At 48.3% G+C, this 15180-nt stretch overlaps 1 protein-coding gene across 5 annotated transcripts in view; it reads right to left on the bottom strand.

Moving 5' to 3' along the window:
• Window positions 1-15180, bottom strand: part of ARHGEF6 (Rac/Cdc42 guanine nucleotide exchange factor 6) — a 38398-nt gene that overhangs the window by 19012 nt on the left and 4206 nt on the right. For 3 of the 5 annotated variants that reach the window (XM_056491710.1, XM_056491708.1, XM_056491709.1), the window contains exons 3-8: window positions 10225-10309; window positions 5638-5765; window positions 5039-5240; window positions 2464-2534; window positions 1223-1317; window positions 515-610 (exon numbers count right to left, since the gene is read on the bottom strand). In XM_056491710.1, coding sequence (XP_056347685.1) covers window positions 515-610; window positions 1223-1317; window positions 2464-2534; window positions 5039-5240; window positions 5638-5765; window positions 10225-10309 — 677 coding nt within the window. Of the gene's footprint in view, window positions 1-514; window positions 611-1222; window positions 1318-2463; window positions 2535-5038; window positions 5241-5637; window positions 5766-10224; window positions 10310-13396; window positions 13502-15180 lie in introns of those variants that run through there. The other 2 variants (XM_056491711.1, XM_056491712.1) reach the window with 1 other exon arrangement.

The raw sequence follows: 15180 nt of genomic DNA, 5'->3' as shown, positions 1-15180 counted from the left end.
CTGGAACTGGGGGCAGTGCAGGGGGGGTTCCACTCTCTGGACTTCCCATGAATACGAAAAGACATAGAAAGAAGGAGAAGCCATGGCCTGAATATATTCCAAATAGTCAGGCCTTCCCCATCTCTTTTCAGACTTTAGCTAAGGCTAAACATGTCTGTCAGCTTCCTTGCAGGAAATTATCACCTCTAATAATTTGCTCTTTGCTCCCCAGCAATTCCAGTCTTCATGCCTGCCAGATCTCCCACCCTGCGTGTGCCTGCATCTTTGGGTTAGACACACTTACACACTTTTGTGTCAGGTCACTCATTCAGCAGATGCCTTAACACAGAAATGTCAGAGTTCCTTCTACTTTCCCTCCTGCACTGCCTGCCACCATTCCTCAGTCCTCAGTTTTCTTCAATATTTAACAAGTCTTAAGACAGCAGCCAGGCGGAACATTAATGAAAATGTCTTTCTATTATTTTTAGCTACAGTTGAAAAGCTTAACAACCTCAGTGCTATGACACAAACTTACTTTGCAACTTCTTCTAAGGCTTGGTTCAGTGTTTGCTGAAAAGCAGAGATTTCTTCCATGTTTCCCAGCAGCGCTGCGATGTCCCCGGCACTGAGCCTACAAGAGACATCAGTCACCATCAAAGAGAAGTTGCTCTCAGGAGCACCCCATTTTTATTTGCCAGCAGCCCTTCCAAACAGACATAAAAATTTCTCCTGCCCCAGATACAGCATTAGACAGAACGCAAAATTCATGATCTGTGAGCTATGACCACAGTCTCCTGGAGAAAATGTCTGCTGCCAAGGATTATCTTAATTGGATTTTAATAATTTAATCCCACTAATCTTCTCAGATCTTTAGCTGTCTAATAGACATGGACAGATGGGATTTCAGCCAGAGGTGGGGAGGGAGGTGTGTGCACAGACATAGAGTTTTGTCTTCAGGGATTCATGCCTGTGGTAGGAGTGTCCTACAGGTAGGGGCTTCTTTGTTCCTTGAGTGAGGTTGGATGTTTCCAAAGCTAACTTGCCTGTTTCTGTCATCCTAAAGTCACAAAAATATTTCCCACATGAAGATTTTGGGAAGGGAGAAGTGACTGAAGTAGAGAGGCCTTAGAACATCACTCTCCCATCTCACCTGAGGGGACAATGTCTAAACACGTGCCCTCAGCCCAAGACACCCCAAGGTTCCCACAGTGTTCTCCCCACCTCAGAGGCTCTTATATCTTACTTATCATAAGACTGGAGGGGTCTTAAATAAGTTCCAAGAAGTGACTGTAGTTCCTTTGCGTAATCTCGTTCTGTTTCCAGAATATTTTGCAACACCTAGGATGAGAGACAGAGCACTGAGAAAATCTTTGTACTAGTAAATTACTCAAAAGAACATGACATCAGCTTCCAAGTCTGGTAAAGCATGGAAGTGTATTTTAAGTCCAGAAATTACATTTCTTAATGGAGAACCCAAAACACTCAGGAAAGTCCTGGTGGCCAAACATTGAGATTTTACTTGGCAAACTTGGGGAGGCCTGGAAAGCAGGTGTTAAAGGCTGCACCAAGGATGGCTTCTGTAGCACATCAAGCCAGGGCACATCTCATTGCCACTTCAGGGATGTAATGATCTGGATTGGTGCTGCTAATCCATCTCAGCAGCTGGTTTGTCTCTGGCTGCACAGCAGCCAAACCCAGTGCCTGCACACTCCCAGTCAGCACTTCAGTTTCTCACAGTGGATAAGCTCTGGAGACAGTGGAGGTGGTTTCTAGCTCCCTGGACATACTGCTTCTGCTTTGCTTGAAATATATTTAGAGATACTGATGAGCAGGATTTAGCTCCAGCATTGAGAGTCAGGGATGCTCACATGAGGCATCTCTCTCTTACACCATAGCCTGGATACAGGGGGAAGGTAACTGCCCCTGCTTTGCCAGACCTCCTCACTTTGGCAGCAATATGTAAAGCAGGGGATGTTCCCCACCCGTTCTGCAGCAGCAACTCATGGCCTGGCAGGCTGTGAACCAGCTCCAAAGCCAAGCCCAGTTACAAAGCCAGGCCATGAGCTGTGGCAGCTGCCTGTGCTCTGAGGGCTGCAGCTGCTGGATGAGACACCCTGGCCTTAGCCAAACCCAGGAAAGGGACCAGAGCCCTAATGTGGCTTGTTTACACCATGACATTATTTCCCCATCAACAGGAAATACTGGGCCTTACACCCCTGCATGGATCTGAAAGCTGCCACCTCTCCTTAATTATCTCAGCTGTCCACTTCAAGTCTCTACTTTTGACATCTTGCAGCCACTTCCATTCGTGTTTTATTGTCTCAATGGCCGTGAATCAAGGGAATGGCAACAGCTGCACATAAACACAGAATCACATCCTCAATTGTTACAAATTGCTTCAATAATTTTTAAGGGAAGGAGACACTTCAGAAGTTTAATAACATGGTACTTATTAAAATGTATGATCAGCACTTTAAAACTTACCACAGGGTAATAATTCTTTGTCAGCTGAGTGTTTTCTGGCCCTTTTAATGCTTTGGGAGAGAGTGGTTTATCTGTATTAAAAAAAAAAATTAAAAAAAAAGAATAAATTACACTGCACAGCTCTCATTATTCCATCAGGAAAAGACACTGCCACATTATGTCCAGAAAATGTAACTTTATTCCTGTGACCACAGAACTTCAATTGCAGGGTTTGTTTCCCCATTTCACAAAAAAACTAGGATAAAACCAGTGGTATGCATGACACTGACAGTGGCCAAGCCAGTCACATCAGAACCTTCGTGCAGCCTCTGCCAACCAATGTCCAGGTTTGCTCCAAAATCCTTGGCAGTAGCCCAGTATCTGTCAGTGTTTGCAACTACAGTGTTGTTTCACTTGTCCCACTAAATTTGGTTTTAAAACTGGGTGTCTGTCAGAAAAGACAGATGCTGTGCTTTTTTCCTGGTGATTCACAAGGCACTTTAAGCCAACCCCAATCCATATGTTGACCTCTCATTTCCACAGTCAGTTGTGATGCAAACTCCTTCTCTGAATGAAGGTAGATTAAAATGAAAAGCTCACAAAACCCTGGAAATCAATTCTCATTCTGCATTTGATACATCCCTGTGGATGCCTCCAGTACTGTACATATGTGCAAACACACACACACACATGGACAAACCCTGCTCCAATTTTCCTTCCCTAGAGACGCCCCTTCCCTTCCAGCAGCTGGCATTCCCAGCAGCTGCATCCCCTCCTCTGGACTGGGACAAGCAGGCAGTGCAGTCCCCTCCTGACCCTGCATCCTAAAACTGCTCTGAGCCACGTGCAGCAGCCAGGCTCTCCTGCCTCCCTGCAATCCTCACACAAGTCAATTACTTTCACACTCATAGCAGAGGAGAAACTTGAAATTGATAAATTTAGCCTTTTTATGTACTGTCTAATTATTCCCCTTGTACTGCTTCCTGTCACTTCCAGCTAAAGGCCCAGAGGAGCTCAGCTCTACAGTTATTTCACAGAATCACAGAAAATTTCCACCCAAAGGGCACACCTAGGATACAGCAGAGGTATGGACACTGCTGAAAATACAAATAACTCCATTCAGAGTGACAAGTCACTGTGGAGGTGGGAAAAGCAGCTCCCTGGCAGCTGCAGCCCCGCAGCGTTCCTGGGGCAGGGAGGGTTTACTCACTTGCAATACAGACAAATCTCCTGAGCACACAGACACCAGGGCAATGAACTCTCCTGCCACGTGAAATGGTGTCCAGAGAGCATCTGGAGGGAAAAGATCTGCAGCCAGAAAAATCTGATGGGCTCTTACGTCAGGACCTATGGGAGACTGACCCTTCAGTGAGGTACTGTCATGTCGTGCAGCTCCCTTGTGATTTTCCCTGTAGGACTCAAGTTTGCCCTCTTTTGTTTACAACATCTCTGTTCTCCCCTCACTGAGGTAATTAGTGATTCCTGAGTTGTGCTAGACAAGCCTTCAATCCCTGCTGCAACTTCCTGCTCCAGCTCAGACACAATTTCCCAGAGGGAAACAGTGGGAGATGAGATATCCTAACAATGATTTTTTTCATTTAGAATAAAATAAAAATGGACCTAATTCTGAGCACTAAATAATGAAATTTTTTCTTCCTTCTTTGCTTTATTTTTGCTGAAGTAGAAGCAAGGATATCTAACAGGGGCTGCACATTTTGCAGCGACTTCACAGACCCCTGCTGGCATCTCAGTGTTTGAGGCCAGAGCAGTTCCTGAGCCACAGAACCAGCACCAAGCACAACTGGTCTCTGTCTATGGTAAATCCTCAAGGCACACTAAGGAGTTAAGTTGCATTTTGCAAAAAAGCAGTTTAATTTCACACAAAGGCCTGAGCAGGGGTGAGCTGCTTGAATGGATGTGTAACAGGGCAGTTGGCCAGGGGCTTCACATCATCACCACCCACTGTCTGGGTAAAACCACATCCCAGAAAACATTAAGGACACTCAAGACAAAGCTCAATAAAGGCAGATGTCATCAGACAGATCATCCCCTCCCTCTTCTTTTCACAATACTGCAGCAGAAACGTCTGGGGAAAAAACCAGCCATGACTATGGACCAAAACAGGGACCATGCCCTGTGGCCATGCAGTTTTTGTCAGATTCCACACTGTGATGGTCAGCATCCATTCCATTGATGCCTGAAAAGCCAGGATCAAACACAAATACACTGCCTGACCAAAGTCTCTAACAAAAAGCTAGTTCTCTGCTCAGACACAGGAATGACCTGACAGCTCCCCACAACAGAGGGGACCCACATCCATCTCTGCCCTCATCCTCTGACAATATCCCTGCTTCCATGCTGCTGGGGCTTGGGGGAGCAAGAGAAAGGCACAGTGTGCTGGGAAGAGGGTGAAGCAGCTCTCAAGCAATTCATCCGAAACACTGCACTTTACCCTTCTGTTGATCCTTCCATTAGCCCAGCTGCCTGAAGTGCACAAACGGTCCTTAATAAATAGCAGCAATTTCCCAAAGGCACGAGGGTCCTCACTGCATTATGCCACTGACATTCAATCAGCCCTTGAAAGCAGTTTGCTTACCGGTGGATTTGATTTCTCTGACGTAGTTGCTTGGGAACCAGCCTGTTTTTCCATTCAAGGTACCTTCCCACCAGCCCCCTTCTTCAACTCGGGTGACATAAATAATGTCCCCTTTGTTAACAGAGAGTTCATCCTCATTGGTCTGCTTAAAATTGAACCTGGCCTTTACCACCAGCTGATGACTGCCATTCTCGGTCATCTCCTAAGAAAAGAAATGTGGAAAAACATCAGTAAATAGTCCAAAAAAGCAGAAATCACTAGGACAAGCCATTGTTCTTCTCAGTTGTGACAGCTGTTTTTTCAGTACTGCTCTGTATAACAACCAATAATATCTTGCTGTTGCATAAACACTCCCTTGAGTGGAGCACAGGGTCCCTCCCAAGCATTAATTTAGTCTCCCAGTGCAGTGGGTGCCAGATAAGAATCACTCTTTTCATGTCCCACAGAGAAACACGGCAGTTTGGAGAGGCTTTGGGACTCTGTCCAACTGAGACAGCAAACCCACGATGGAGATCAGGGGTCTTGACCCAGAGGAACCGATCTCACTCCTCTAGCCCCAAGGCCACCACACCCACGGCTCCAGGTTAGATGCAGGGTACCACAGGCTGGGACTGCCTCCGGAGCACCCGCGCTGCCGGGGAAGCTGCGCCGCTGGCGTCGCTCGGCGGGGCTCCAGCCACGGGCTTAGGACAGGACAGATGTGAGCATGGCCCCTTCGACAGCTGATCTGGGGAAACAAAACAGCGTCAGAGCTTTACCCAGCTGTCCACCATCCCTCCACATCACAGCAAAGCAAAGAGCAAGCCCTGTAAAGAAAACAGGAACAGGGCACAACTGTTCAGAGAGCATCTACCAGAGCAGGACAGCAAGTGCATGGCATCTGCAGCAGGGGTACTCCCAGCCAGCAGTGAAGGTGGTTTTCTCAGCTGGGATAACCCTTCCATCATGAAGAAGTTGAATTGCATCCCAAGGCTCTCCTAGGTTGTGCCAGCTCTGCAGCCACACATTCAATTGCAGTATTTCTTTGAAATACCCCTTAAAACTATAGAAAAGTAGAACAGTACGCAGTACTGTGATTTCCCACTGGGAATGTTTCTGGGATCCAATTAAGCACTGTTGAAGGTGTGTCAAAGTTCAGCTCTCCAGTGAGTGGTCTTAGCTCTGCAGCTGCTGTGTGGGCTATCCCACCAAGTGGGGAGGAACGCTGAACACAATCGCTCCTCTATTAGGAGTCCCTCTGGGCTCCTTATCCAGCAGAAAGAGGCTAGGCACTATTTTGATTGCTGTTCATGGACCATTGCCATTAGCCATGCGAGAGGGGGATTCAAGCTGAGGAAGGACAAGAGTGTCATCCCAGATGAACTGCCCATGGAAAGGCTCAGGTCATCCCAGCAGCTCCTGGAGCTGCCCCTTCACACGCTCAGAGCTCCTTGCTCTGCAAAGCAGCCCCTAGGCTTGTTTCTATCCCCACCTGATGCTGGAGGCAATGCTGCTGTTCTGACACATATGTTTTCATAATTAATCATTTGTTTCTATATTAATACCAAAAAAGTTGCCAGAGGGGAAAAAGTTTCCTGGTCCTCACTGTATAGGGACTGAGTCAGTAGCCTTGCTCTTGTTGCTAAGAGCAGTTCCAGCTCCTGCAGGATCTGGCAGTGCTCAGCCCCAGAATCCTGTTGGATGCTGCAGAGGCATAAAAACAGGGGATTCAAGCCAGTAATTTCCAGTGCTTCACTGCTACTGTGCCCCACACCACCCTGCAGGACACCACGCAGACCACCTCCTTTCTGTGTCCCATGGTGCTCAAAAGACAACAGCAGACCTTATCACTTCAGTAAACTGTGAAGGACTTGTAAGATTGGCCTTGTAGCTTCTCTCCAGATTTTAGGATATTTCTGCATTCCAGAGCTGCACTTTCTACCTGCAGTGGGGACCTTGCACGTCCACAGACCTCAAAGGCAGAACAGAGCAGTCTGCAGGAATCCCTGTGCTGGGTGTGCAAGTCCCTGGACCATGTTTGGAGTCCTGCCTTGAACACACTGCAAGAGGAGAGGGTAGTGAAGCCATGAAAAGTGTGCAGAAATTGGAAAACTCCAAAGCTGCTTTTCCTCCATTCTCCTCCAGTCCGAATGGAAAGCATGGAAAACTCATTCTGAAGGGGAAGTTTGGTAGGAGTTACAGGAACTCAGCTGGGCTTTTATTCTCCTCAGAGGATTTTTATTTCAATAGGGAAACACCTCATCCTTAGATTGGACCTGGAGCAACACAAACTGTGAGCTCTTGGGGAAGGAACTTTTTGTCCCCTGCCCCTCGCACAGTGGGGGCCAGGTCTGTGACTGTGACTTCCAAGTGCTGCTGCCTTGCAAAGCCCAGCCATGCCATACTCACACATCAATCTAGCCATTCCATGCTCCAGCCAAGGACAACATCCATGGTAAACCCTGTGTGCTGCCAGTAAGTCAGTTTTCTCTCTTGCCCTGCTCGTTACACAATTGCCTGACAACTGCACAGTGAATTCCCAGCTTCCTGGGCTGTAAAACTGCAAAACCCCTTCCCATGTAAAACCCACTTTGCCAGCAGAGTGGGTCTTTCCCTCTGAAGCATCCTGATATTTGAGCAGGAGTGGTTTTGGCTGCTCTTGGTGACTCACAGGTCAGGGGCATGGCTGGCTGCCAGTGTGAGATATTCTTCCCCTGATTCCTTCTGGAAGGGAGGGCATAAATCCTGAGTCCAGACTTCGCTTATTCAAGTCATCAGCCACAGTCCCATGGAAATGACTCCATTACTGTTGATTTTATGACTCTCCCTGCCCCTCCCAATCTTCCAAAGCTTATTTATAAATAACTGCAGCAACCTAGAAACAAATGTAAAACTGCCTTAGACAGTTTGGCAGGGAAGTGTATCATTTATATTGCATCATGACAGTGTCCTATTTTATGCCTGGTCCAGCATGAAACACTGCTGCCATATGTTGCTTAAACTATGGTTAAAATAGCTGGGTTTTCTGCTCGCATTCCTACACTATTTTTGGCAGATGGGCCTTGTCTGATCCAGCACAGCTGGTTTTCCTCCCCTGCCCTCCCTTGCAGACAAAAGCATCAAGCTCTGTATTGCTGTGTTTTGATGGACAGCTGCTGAACTACAAGTTTATCCACTACAAATGATGCCTTCAGTTATTTGCATAAAAGACCCATGAATACACAAGGGTTTGGACTTCAAATGGGTGCTCAGAAATACATTTCCACAGTGTTTCCTTAGCTGACACCTCCTTCCCTCTGCTTCCAGCCGGGGTGCTGGGATGCAGCAGTGCTGTGGGTGTGGGATATGCAGGCATGTCAGAGCCCTGGCGACTGCTGCAGCTGCAGGAGCTGGTACCAGGCTTATCCTGATGCTCCCTTCAGCCTCTGGCCTCTGGCAAAACAGACAAACTGGACCATCTGCAGTGGCAGTTTGTAGGACACAGGCTCCTGCTCCTCAGGAATTTGGCCAAGCCACCAAAAAGTAAATGTTTGAGACATGTATTTATTTTACCCTGTACTTTTCCCAAGGGTGCTCTCTGCCTGAGCAGCTAATTATAATACAGGCATTGCGCTTTTCAACATTTAAACACAGAGAGCATATGTTCAAACAGATGTTTGCAATGAAACCAAGAGGATCCCAGCTTCTGTACAGCCCCATCAGTAACATATGACAGGAACTACTCCCCAGCAAAGCCCTGTCCTGGGATGAGCCGGCATATGGGTGGCTGGAAGAATAGAGTTGGGGCTGTAAATAAGAGGCTGGATGTGCAAATGGCACTGCAGCCCTGCCACCTTTTCAGCACACAACCCATACTCCTCTCCAGTCCAGCAACAGGCAATGACAGAGGAAGGAGAGTTTATCTCTTCTTTTGCTTTCAGAATAATGAAGAAAATAGCAATCATAACAGCAGCATTTGCAGAGGTTGCTCCTGGCAGAGTTAACCTACATTTTACATCCCCCATCATGCTGAACTGCAAGAGCTTCTGTGCAGGGTCAGTGGGTGCTGTTGGTAATTGAGGAATTGAGAGGCTGGGAGGAGGTGCTGAAGCCGAATTCCCATTCCCAAACTTCTACAGAGTGAGCTGTCAGCAGAGCTGAGTCTGCAGAACAGCAGCCTCAGAACTGGAGTTTCTTCAGAGCAATATTACACAGAGACACACACCTGTGCATGTACAAATCATAGGGGGTGGGGCAGGTTTAATTTTGAAATTTCCTCTTTTAAACCATCTTAAATGTAACCTGCAACAGGGAAATGGAACTAACCCTTCTCCTGGTGCTGGACCTGGGTGGGTGTGCGGAGTCTGCCCTAATACACCTGTATGGCCAGAGGCTCTGAACTCTTCCCAGAACCAGGCAGACCTGCTCCTCATCACCCCAGAAAAGGGACCCTGGTCCCCCCACCCCTCTCCAGAGTGCCACTGTGCCATCATCCCCCCTCTTGAACTTCTCCTTTCCCAGACTATGCTACTGAATATAATTTTAAAGCAATCTGTAGGGAGCAGCTACATATCTGAGATGGAATCAGGATAAGCTGATTTGTTTCACTTCAGCAGCCTACTTCTGCTCCCAGGGATACAGGACAGCCATCAGTTTGATGCCCGGATCCAGGAGCCTACTCCATGGAACCAGGGAGAGAAGAGAGAGAAAAACATCAATACAATTGACTGAGTGACTAGAAACAACATTTGTTTTGATGTTCAGGAAAGGTATTATGCAAGTGGAGCTGTTTTTCTCTTCAGCTTTAAAACACACTCTTTAAAATCTATTATGCAAGTGGAGCTGTTTTTCTCTTCAGCTTTAAAACACACTCTTTAAAATCTGATATTTGCATTTCCTTTACATCACGGATTCCTTCTACTGACCTACTTTGATGTCCCTTAATGCTTAACGCTCAAAACTGAGCAGAGGTCTCTCAGTGCAAAAGTGATAATTGAGCTCTGCACAGTTCACACTGCAACTCTGAAACATCACATTATAACCCAGAGTTGGTAGAAGCTTGAAATGTCAATCCTACCATCCACCATCAGCCATCAGTGCTGGCAGCCCAATTTGACAAACCGCAAGAAATCAGCATAAAGTAGAAATCAACAAAAATTCAAAACTGGCCCTGTATATACACAATAAATTATTTGAAAGGACAATGGAAGAACCCCTTTTTTTCTTACCTTCAGTAGCTTTATTTACAGCTGTTAATGTGCTCAGGACCTTGGAGAACTGATCTCCAGTGTACAAATCATGTGGATCAAACACCTGTGAAAGATGAACTCAGTCAGTCGAGCCCAAAACATCTCCCACTGGCCATGGTGCTGGAGGGTGGCAGTGAGGATCAGGCAGCCCCTATGTCTCTAAGAGAAAGGGTGCTCATTCCAGGCTGACAAGTACCATTCCCTGTACAGCCAGAGGATTCCTAGGGCACCGCTGGCAGGCAGCATGGAAAGGGCAGGGGAACCCAGAAGCATTTGGAGTGTAATGCTGGGAACAGGGAAGGAATCAGTGCTGTCTGCAGAGCACAGACTCCTCTGAAAATCACTGACAAGGTTATTGCTGGCCTTGAGGGAAGGAAAGAGTTTGTTGCTATTTTCGTTATTGCAAGCTGAAGAGACTGAGGCTGTACGTACAGATCTATGTATAAACACACACATATTTTCCACAGCAGAATTAACACACGTGGAATTTTCTGCTATTGCAATATATAGTATATTTACACTTTTTTACAGGAAGACAAACCCAGTTATCTTATATACAAAAATTTCACCCTAATGAATTTGGTGCTGCTGATTCTCAATGGCAAAACAGAAATACATGGTTAGCAAGGGCTTGTTTTCCAAGATTGACAACCTGAACCTTATATAATTCAGAAATCACCACCAGTACTATGAGGGGCAGTTTGAGTTTCCAACTCTAACACCTGAAAAAAACTTCATACAGACTGTACAAATACCACCATTAATGAAGCAAAGATACCAGATACAAAAAGTTCCTCATGTTGGTACCACCATGGCACCATCTGCTAATCCCCAAATACATGTTGTCTTGCAGATGGAGACCACAGATACAAAACCAATGAACAGGAAAGATGATTTTAAAGCTCTCCTGGCAGACACCATCTAATTACAAACACTTCCAACACACTAAAGAGTGTATCCTGCTAAATAAGGACAGAATACTTAATCACCTTTAGGCTAGCACTGCCCTTTAAAACAGCTCTTTCTTGCTTTCCACACAGAGTTCCTTGAGTATGCTTGGCATACTTCAAATGGGAAGGGGACTGGCCTCTCTCACAGCCCAGGATGCTTGAGGCATCTCCTCCCTTTAACAGACACACCAGAGCAGCACCAAAGTCCAATACAGACAGTAAAAAGGCTGCTCTTTCTTGAGAACAGGTTTTCAGATTGACTCAGCTACTCAATACTGAGAGACATGCGTTACCCTAAAGAAATTTAATCCATTATTAGCATGGATTTTTTTTGTGTTTGCTGTCATTACAAATATTAAAACCTGTAGCTTCACAGCTACAATTACATCACCTGCTCTGCACATTCTAGGGACATACCTGCCTACCTTGGGCTGTTCCTGAGCTGATCTATCACCTGCACTCACTTGGGTTTGCTCCTTTGGACCAGGCAGTTCCCATCCCCACTGCCAGCTGATGCTGGAACCAGTTTTCCTGCCCTGCAGTTACAGGCAGTGCTATCCAAGCACAGCCTTCAGCCCCAGGCAGCGGCGCTCCCCTCTCCGTGGAAAGGGCGATGGGAACAGAGAGCCCGGGCATGCTGGAGCCCCTGCTGGAGCGTGGCACCTTACAGCTGCACAAGAGCAAAGTAAACAGCCAGGCTGGCTTGTTTGCATGCGTCTCTCTGGTGTCTTGTTTTCTCAGCTGTACCCTTTTACTTCCATTTCATTAATTCCAAAAAAATAAAGTTCTGCCTTGAGTTAATGTCTTTTTTCCCCTAAGGAGCAAAGTAGTAAAATACATCCCCAGTCCTTCAATGCAGAGGATAATGTTGTAAGCTCAGAGTCATCAGGCTGACAAAGGCCAGATGAAAATGGTGGGAAGAAAGATATGCAAAAAATTCTAGCACAAAAGCAAGTAATAACATTTAGAACTTCTTCATGGGGAAATTGTCTGGAATGGCTACTGTGGAACAGTGGCTATGTTCTGGGTTAGCTACTGTAATGTAAATGTACTCTGCAGCTTGTTCCAGAATAAATTCCTCAACAGGAAAGTCCTCATTTATGAGCAAAAAATTACTTTTTTCAGCACAATCTATCTATAATTCTATTCGTAACTAGAAGACAAGCTGCAGCTAGAAGACAGAGGCAGAAAGGGCTTTATCACTTCTAACACATGGAAGATCAGGTGGATGTAACTAAAGCCGCATTTAAATTGACACCTGTCAGCTGAGGATCTCCATCAAAATGCTATTCTGACTTCTAGAATCACAGACTGCAGCTCACCTCGGTAAAACACTTCGGCTGCTCGATCAAGCATCGCACTGGGCAAGAGCAGCTCTGCACTGCCGCACCGCCAGCCCCCGCCACAGGCAGCGAGGGATGAGCAGGAGCCGGCGCTTCGCGACCAGGAGAGCACCCGATTATTCGGGAAGGACGAGAACAGGAGACCCAAACCCGGGCGCCACTAGCAAGTTATCAGAACCCAAAATCCCAGTCCCGCGACGGGAAGCGCAGAAAAGTTAGGGAAAGCCGGGCTGCGTTTCGAGTCCGAGCCGCCCACGGTGGACAATCCTCGGCAAAGCCCAGCTGGGTGCCGAGCCCGGAGTCCGGCGCGGCCGCGACCCCTCCGAGCCCGGGGACGGAGCCGCCCGTGCCCGGCGATGCGGCGCTTCGGGCGCTCGCCTCTGCCTCCGGCCGGAGCTCCGCCAGCAGCGGCGAGACGGAGCCGGGCGGGCGGCGGAGCACCGGAGCAAAGCACCGCGCTGGCCCCGGGCGCTCCGCTCCGCTACCCCTTCAGCGCGGACAGCTGTGGGAGCTGCCCGGAGAGAGCCGTGCCGAGCAGTGGGGACACCCCGGGCTGCAGGGACACCCCGGATGCAGGGACACCCCGGGCTGCAGGGACACCCCGGGCTGCAGGGACACCCCGGGATGCAGGGACACCCCGGGATGCAGGGACACCCCGGATGCAGGGACACCCCGGGGATGCAGGGACACCCCGGATGCAGGGACACCCCGGGCTGCAGGGACACCCCGGGGATGCAGGGACACCCCGGATGCAGGGACACCCCGGGCTGCAGGGACACCCCGGGATGCAGGGACACCCCGGGATGCAGGGACACCCCGGATGCAGGGACACCCCGGGGTGCGGCTGTCGGTACTCACGGCGGGCGGGCGGGCGCGCAGCCCCGGCGCATGGCGGCGGCGCGGGCGCTGCTGCGGAGCGGCCGCTGCGGCTCTGACCCGGAGCCGGATCGCGGCGCGGGGAAGGGAAGGGAAGGGGAAGTGACAGCGGTGCCGCCGCCCCGCTCCGCCCCGCGCTCCCAGCGGGACCGGGCGGCCGCAGCTTCCTCCGCCGGCCGAGGGCCGCAGGCACCGGGAGACCCCGGAAGAGCAGGGAGCGGACGGCAAAGAGATGGGAAAAGGAAGAAGAGAGAGGCCGGGAGTGGGAGGGGAGGGAAAGAAAGGGAAAGGGGACAGGGAGAAAGTAAATCAGGGAGGGGAATGGAAAACGGGGGAGGAAAAGGGGAAAGTGAATTAGGAGAGAGGAGGAGAAAGGAAAAGGAAAAGGAAAAGGAAAAGGAAATGGAAAAGGAAAAGGAAAAGGATGGGACAAGGAAGGAATACCCACACTATTGGAACAGTGATTGCAGCAGGTTTGCACTGCTGTGAAGAGAAACACTGCAGAAGGGCCCATAGATGAGGCACAGTTCGGTTGAGGCAGTCAAATGTGTCCTCTGCTGCCTGTGCCCATCTGTTTGGGTAACATTCTGTAAAGAACAGGAAAATCCCCAGGTACTTCAGCACACCAGCAGGCTGCAGTATGCACAGGGCACTGCACTGATAGCCAGGGTGAAGCCCAGCTGTAGGTCCCAATCCCATGCAGGGACACCCCACACACCTGGAGCCAGGGGGTCTCTGGGACACTGGGTCACTCTAAATTCAGACAGACCCATTCTCCAGTGTTTGTGCTGGTTGGTGCTGGGCAGGAGCTCTCACTTCTGATGTTATCCAGCTAGGAGAGGTAATGTCACTTTGGAGTGAAGCCAAAGCAGAGCAGGCTTTGGGAATATGTGGATGGGGAGCTAAGAGGCTGTTGATTTCTCACCTTCTCTCCCACACCTTCAGTCCAGGAAGTTTGTTGGAAGTTGCAAGCACATCCAATAGCACAAATAACCTCTGTGCTGCCCATGATGGTAATGACCCTCTGCATACTCTATAATCGTTCTGGACAGCCAGGTTTAATCCAGCTATTTATTTATCTTGCATATACTGTTCTTAGTTCACAAAATTCAGACCTTGCCAGAAGTTTTGTAGTAGTATTAAAAATAAAATGCTGCAGCTGAATGAAGGTCTTGCTCAGCAGCAAATGATGCTTAGCTATTGATCCTGTGTTGCTATATGTACACTGGTGTCAAGAGCAAAAGCAAAGTTCCCATTTGTGTCCTCAAGAACAAACTTTCTATGATTTTTCTCTTTTGTCATGATCTCTTCCCTGTCTCTTCTACACTAGACTCCACCTGGCCATCAGGACAGAACCTTCTGTTGTCCACTTTCTACCTCAACCCACCTGCATCCAGCTGGCATTGCCTTGCTCACTCACAGGACCAGCTCCTGGGTCAGATACACAGCTCAGATGTTGAAGCCACATTCAGAATTTCTGCCCTGTCCCTCAGTCCAAACCACGAAAGAATCCTCTAAGTACACTTAAGCTCCAATGAAGTGCCCATGTCTTTTGCATAGTCCTTTGCCTCAGCAGAGCTGAGTTTACAGATGTTCTTATAACTTGGATCAAATTCTAGAACAGAAAAGCTGTTGGAAAGTTTTGGAGACAATCTCGTTGTTTCACCTCATTACACTTGCCTTGTTAGAAGGATGGGGTGATTCCCCTATTTGCCGTTTCTTTTAGGACTAACACACATGAAACAGCAAAAGATTACAGGCTTCAA

Source organism: Oenanthe melanoleuca, chromosome 4A (assembly GCF_029582105.1).
Source record: "Oenanthe melanoleuca isolate GR-GAL-2019-014 chromosome 4A, OMel1.0, whole genome shotgun sequence".
NCBI classification, from domain to species: Eukaryota; Metazoa; Chordata; class Aves; order Passeriformes; family Muscicapidae; genus Oenanthe; species Oenanthe melanoleuca.
The sequence above is the reverse complement of the archived record's forward strand: the minus strand, read 5'-3'. Positions and strand labels throughout refer to the sequence as shown.